Source organism: Zingiber officinale, chromosome 2B (assembly GCF_018446385.1).
Source record: "Zingiber officinale cultivar Zhangliang chromosome 2B, Zo_v1.1, whole genome shotgun sequence".
Taxonomy (NCBI): Eukaryota; Viridiplantae; Streptophyta; class Magnoliopsida; order Zingiberales; family Zingiberaceae; genus Zingiber; species Zingiber officinale.
The window spans coordinates 93,218,936-93,225,051 of record NC_055989.1 but is presented as its reverse complement, the minus strand read 5'-3'; the positions used below and the strand labels follow the sequence as shown (position 1 = coordinate 93,225,051).

General features: G+C 36.5%; 1 protein-coding gene across 2 annotated transcripts; it reads right to left on the bottom strand.

The window, feature by feature from the left end:
• Positions 1–886: 886 nt before the first annotated feature.
• LOC122046394 (glycine-rich RNA-binding protein RZ1A-like) lies at positions 887–5,018 on the bottom strand. Of its 2 annotated transcripts, XM_042607079.1 has the most exons (5): positions 4,883–4,960; positions 2,819–2,887; positions 2,248–2,373; positions 1,169–1,718; positions 887–1,104 (listed from the first exon to the last, which is right to left on the bottom strand). In XM_042607079.1, exons 3-4 carry the CDS (start codon positions 2,356–2,358, stop codon positions 1,185–1,187), a joined length of 645 nt encoding a protein of 214 aa, XP_042463013.1. In that variant the 5' UTR covers positions 2,359–2,373; positions 2,819–2,887; positions 4,883–4,960; the 3' UTR covers positions 887–1,104; positions 1,169–1,184. The 2 variants fall into 2 exon arrangements, with proteins under 2 accessions (XP_042463013.1, XP_042463011.1); XM_042607077.1 differs by lacking the exon at positions 2,819–2,887 and having other exon boundaries at positions 4,883–5,018.
• Between the last annotated feature and the right edge of the window lie 1,098 nt (positions 5,019–6,116).

Here is a 6,116-nt window from a genome sequence, read left to right as displayed (position 1 = left end):
ACCGTAAAGATCGCACATAATGAACATCAAACCAAGCTGCTGCTTCCGGCAACGGATAAGCTAAACAATATTGAAATCAATTCAAAGAAAACAATTTAAGCAAAACATACAATACTGCATGCGTAACGAACTATTCTAAACTGCATGAAACAAACAATTTCAGTTTATTCTAACGCAGCATGTCATCAAGTAGCGGCCGAGAGCCATCCAAATTATATTAGGGCTTGAGTATCTCTCTTGACAAATCAAAACTCCAAAACATCCCACAACCATCACGAAGCAAAGATTTGTAGGTCTAAGTGTGAGAGATCGGATCAGAAAAGATTCGGATCACGTTCAAAGGAGCAAAACGGTCAGACCAAAAAGAATCTCGATCATGTTCTACAGGAACAAGCCAGCCACTTAAACCTCTGAAAGAGAACCGAGAATTGAGACACTAGAGAAATGTTATGGGACCAATGGAAGATAATAGGAAACCCAATATGGCATTGGTGATGGCCACAAGGCCAAGTTGAACCTGCCACAAGGTCAACAAAGTTATTAAAATAAGGTTCCCAAACTTGACTAAAATGTTTAAATGGCAGAAACATTGGAAATTACCCGGTTTCCTTTCCATCATATTTTGGTCAGTTCAAACCGGACAGGGATCGAAATAGCAAAACCAACCACATACTTCATGTTAACTTGGCCATTTCTAAGTGAGACCATTCAATTGCCAAAACACGCAAAACTGTGTATCCTGCTAAAAAGCAGAAATCTTGCTGAGGTTGCATGGCAGCGTGCTTCGCCCACAGCATCTATAGGTTTTTAGCAACATTCCAAAGATCCATGGGACCATGGCCATGACAACACATCTTACCCAACCAGAGGCAAATGCACAAAGATATGTATCTAAATGCAGTAGTTTTCCATCAAGAACAAGGCACTTGTCGAAATAACATTAACATCTGAGTGATATTCAAGCACTGAGGTGCGGCAAGAGTGGCATAAATGACAATTCCAAAGTAGTAAAGAACAGTAGAACACCATAACTGAAGCCAGTTGCATAGACCCACTCCGACCATAATCAGTTGGAACGTTATAAAACTAGCTTTGCACTGCATACTGCATAAACAAAATGTTGTTACTTTGCAAAATTTCCAAAACAAAAACGTGTTCAGAATCATACCTGCAACAAGTAACAATCAGTATCTGTTGCCACCACCTCCATTGGGACGGTCATATGGGCCAGCCCTTTCACGATTATAACGGTCACCTCCACTGCCCCCACGGCTTCCCCCATCTCTGTTGCGAGAACTGAACCGATCCCCGTTACGATCAGGTCCATATCGGTTGTTACTGCCACGACTACCCCCGTATGAATCTTCTCTGCCACTATATCTATCCCCTCTTCCACCATCACCTGAAGGGCATTCCCTTGCAAAATGGCCAGGCTTTCCACACTTAAAACAGTCACCACCTGAACCTCGTCCGCGACCACCACCAAAATCCCTACCACGACCCCTATCATAGTCATGACCACGATTGCGTTCATAGTCACGTCCTGAATCACGGTCCTTGCTACCAGGTCCTTGAGGTTGTGCTCTTTCCACAGTAATTGAGCGTCCATCCAGATCCATTCCATTCATGGCTTCAATTGCCTCTTCCATTGAATCTTTGTCATCAAAAGTAACAAAGCCAAATCCACGAGAACGGCCAGAAAACTTGTCAAGAACAATCTGCAAGTAGGAAAATAATCCAACTAATTAACATGCTCCAAATAAAAGTACTATGCCAGACTATTAAAAAAATAAAACAACAGTAAACCCCTCAGGTATCAAGCATTTCATCAGAGATTATAAGATCATAAGAACCAATAGCTTCAGGGTTTTCAACCCTTGCAGAAAAGTAGATAAGAATCCAATGATAACATTGTGAAAGAAAACACCACCTTGCTGTAATTTTTATATCATTATTATCAAGTGTCATATAGTTAATGCACCAGGTTAGAAGGAAAGAAAAAAAAAACATTAAATGAAATTTTACCACAGACTATCATATCAAGATGAAATGTGTACATGGGATAAGACTATATGAATGCATCCTAGACATGCAATGACAATAGTTTTGTGCACTAGAATTATCATATATAACTCAAGCAACATCAATATGAAAAAGAAAATGATACAGAGAGTGTGGCTACTGAGAAATATAAAATAAATTCTTTGTGCTCCAGGAAGAGCAAGCAAACAAAAGAGAGATTTTCACCTTTGCCTCAGTAAGATGGCCAAACTTTTTAAATGCATCCTTCAAACCTCCATCGGTAGTTGACCATGAGAGACTACCAACAAAGCAGCGATATTCATCTGCTTCTGACATTTTCAATCAGTTGAGCTGTGGGGTTAAACAAACATGCAAGGTCAAAAACAAGACAGCTACAATCAGGAAAAAAGGACACAAATTTAAATCAAACAACGATTGGATAAGGATGGGCAATACAGAGATACATCTGAGTATTCAGATAAAGGGCAGTCCGGTGCACGAAGCTCCCGCTATGCGGGGTCCCCGGGAAGGATCCATTGTACGGAGCCTTACCTTGCTTTTTGCAAGAGGTTATTTCCAAAATTCGAACCCCGTGACCTTTTGGTCACAAAGCAACAACTTTACCGTTGCGCTAAAGCTCCCCTTCATCTGAGTATTCAGATAAGTTGAATCAAAATCCATTGACTCACTTACTTGAAGCTTGGAATTATAAATGCAAATTATACTTGATCAATGTGACAAGCTTTAATTGCAAGGCATGATCTTTATGAATTTAGAGTCAGTATACAAAAATTACCTTCAACTGAAACTAAATTAATCAACAAAAATCATGCAGCAGAGTAAGCATCTCTTACATATGGAGGAGCTGTCACACAATAGTAAATCATTCATTGAAAAACTTAAAGACAAATTAGTCACTCGCAATGAACAGGTTTGTAATATTTGAATTGAACAATCACAAAATCTCAATGTCAACTGAATGGCTGGATTGAATAAATACAATCAAAATTTGCCATGTAACCATTAAAAAAATTAAAAAAAAAGAAGAAAATTAGACAGAATAAGAATACACAAAAAGATGAGTTGACTGCTAAATTGATTGTAACCTTTACCGCTATCAACAAATCTAGTCCTACCTTTCAATTCTAACAAATCTATTTCAACCTATTTAAATATCTCATAATTCCATTCCTCCAGTAAGTTTGTCGTCAAACTACAATTAAATATTGATATAAAATCATTGTAAATCAATTTCATATAATCAGTGACACCTAGATATTTTATTTTAATAAAATGTTACTTATTTGCATCATATTTAGTTAAAGATGAACAAAATATAATATCAATCAAATGAAAAAGGAAAAAAAATCATGCCATTGACAATATGGCAATTGAGTCTGATAAATTTTTATCATATCTTAAGATATCATATCAATATCACTAGTATACAGATGATAAACTTCACGGTGGGATAGAAATAGAATTGTTAGATTTTCAATAGGTTAGAATTGATTTGTTAAAATGATAATGATTAGGATATATTTACCAATTAACCCAGTACAAATCACAGAAAGTTGAAAAACCTTTCTCCTACTTATTCATGTTGTCAATCTAGTAGCATAATAATAATTCTAAAAACCAAACAATTTAAATGTTAAGGCTTTTTGGAAAGAGACCATTCTACACCAAAGCCTATGTCACATATGCAATATGCAGTCCCTTTGGATGATTCTAGCCAATAGGTGGGCTAGGGGACAGCTTATGCATGCTAGGTAAACTGTCTATGGTGGAGAGAAAAAAGCAATTTCAGGATCATGAGGACTTCATGATGACTCTCTGTCAATGATTTTATCCAAAGAAAACTAACCCTTGTGATAGTTAAAGACTATATTAAGGTGTTGATGTAAAGCATGTCACCAGAAAGAGTGATCTTAATCACTTGTCTTGCAAGTCTTTAGATATTAATTAATATTATGAGTATTGTTTTCCTATGTGGACACATGAATTGGATGGGACTAATATATTTTATAGAATATAAGTTGGTAACTATAGAAATATAAATATTTTCAATAATTTTGTAGCAATTGAACATGCCCCTACCTACCAAAGGATGTGCTATATAATGAGTCAGCTGCATACCATCTGCATATATCTTGTAAAGCCTTGTTAAATATCTTTAAATTTCAATTCTTTTACTCATAGTCAGCTTTTTATTATTTATTCTTTGTTTTATGGCCAGATCAAGATGATTATTATTATTATCTCTCACTGATTCCTCATCGCGAGATCAAACACGCATAACTCCATCAGACATGCACAACCTCATCGCGAGATCCAGGACTCGTCATGGATGGAGCTCTTCATTGTCTCTAACTGCCAAAAAAAAATTGTATTGCTAATTCTTCCAGGAATCATTTGATCTCCAACTGCTGTTTTACGGAAAAAAAAAGGCTGATTTGTAGCACAAGCTAAAACGTACTCTGCCTGTTTCTCTTTGCCGCTTCCTAAATTTATTCTCTGTTATTTCCTTTACATATTCTAGAGTCCACCAAAAAATTGTCTCGCTAATTCTTCCAGTGATTATTTGATCTCCAACTGTGATTTTACGGGGAAAATAACCTGATTTCTAGCATAAACTAAGACCTACCTCGACTGTAAACTTCAGATCCAACAGATTATACCAGTTTACTGGTTAAAAGATAGCGTAGCATTGGTACAAATCCCTCCTAATACGCCATAAATAGAAGAAGGGATAACTCCCTTCCAGAAAAGCTCTTAGATAGCTCTTCAAAGTCACAACGGCAAGAAACAAGATGAATCAGAAAACAACACCAATCGTAGATGAAACATGGGATCGTACCTAACCCGAGGGCAGAGGCGAACAGAAACCCTAGGCGGCGATGGATCTACTTGGCCCTTTCCAGGACTTGAGATATTTATCGTGCGAATCGACCCAAAAAATATCCGGCCGAATCTTGAAATTACCCATAATTGAACGCGACAATTAATATAAGACACCTCTTATTTTTATTATTGTCAGTGTTAAAATATACACATAATAATTTTTTAAGACTTTGGAGTCGGTTAGAAAACAATTTAAATTTGATATCACCATGATAACTTAATATGACATAAAAAAAAAAAATCATCTTTCACACGCGCGCGAGCTTTTTATCCACCATCGATGGTGAGCGATGGGTAAACGTGATATTGCGATTTTTTGTTTTTTTTTAAAAATATTCCGTTTCCACTTTTTATTCAAAATAATAACATGTTAATTTTCCCAAATTCTAAATTTTCCTCGCCACTCTCTCTCTCACTCTCGCCTCTTCCTCACCACTGGCTTCCGTCAACTGACTGAAATTCCCCAAACTACGCGTTGAACACAAAGGTGACGCTGGTGTAAAAGCCCCTTTTTCCATTCTCGATCGTAAATCTTTCCTCTCCACTGTCTGTTATTCAGTTGTGTACAATTCCTTTTTTGCTATATATATATATATATATATATATATATATATATATATATATATATATATATATATATTCTACCAAGTATAAGCCCTAGCTGCTATGCTACCAGTTTTTTGCTTATATAATTTATAGGTAACTTGCCCAACATTATTTCCATCTTCATTTCATTGTAAGTTGTAATTCTCGACCGTGATTCTAAAGGAATATTAGAAGGAATGAAGGATTTATGCTACAATGTGCAAGGTCGACGCCTACTACAAACGCCTGCAGCCACTTGTACAGTTAGCTGCTACAAGTTGTAGCAACTACTTCGACAGGTAACTACTACATCTTGTAGCAGCTAACTGTCCATATAGCTACTACAACGTGTAGCAGTCACTTGATAAGTTGTTTTTGTCGCAACTACATTGTCTAGCAGATATTACCCCTAAAAATATTTTTGTTATGTATATCGACTTGGTAAAAAATTATTTAAAATTATTTTTACTGTTACACATTATAGCAGCTACTTCGACAATTAACTGCTACACATTGTAGCAGCTACTTCCATGGTGATAGCTGCTACCACGTTGTAGCAATTATGTTCCAGAGTGGAAGTAGCTAAATCGATGGTTAGCTGCTAC

Bases quoted from the DNA above. Each gene is read 5' to 3' on its own strand.
- LOC122046394 (XM_042607077.1), bottom strand. From the start codon at position 2,358: ATGTCAGAAGCAGATGAATATCGCTGCTTTGTTGGTAGTCTCTCATGG. The intron at 1,719-2,247 runs GTGAAAATCTCT...TCCTACTTGCAG, and splicing joins GCCATCTTACTGAGGCAAAG to ATTGTTCTTGACAAGTTTTC.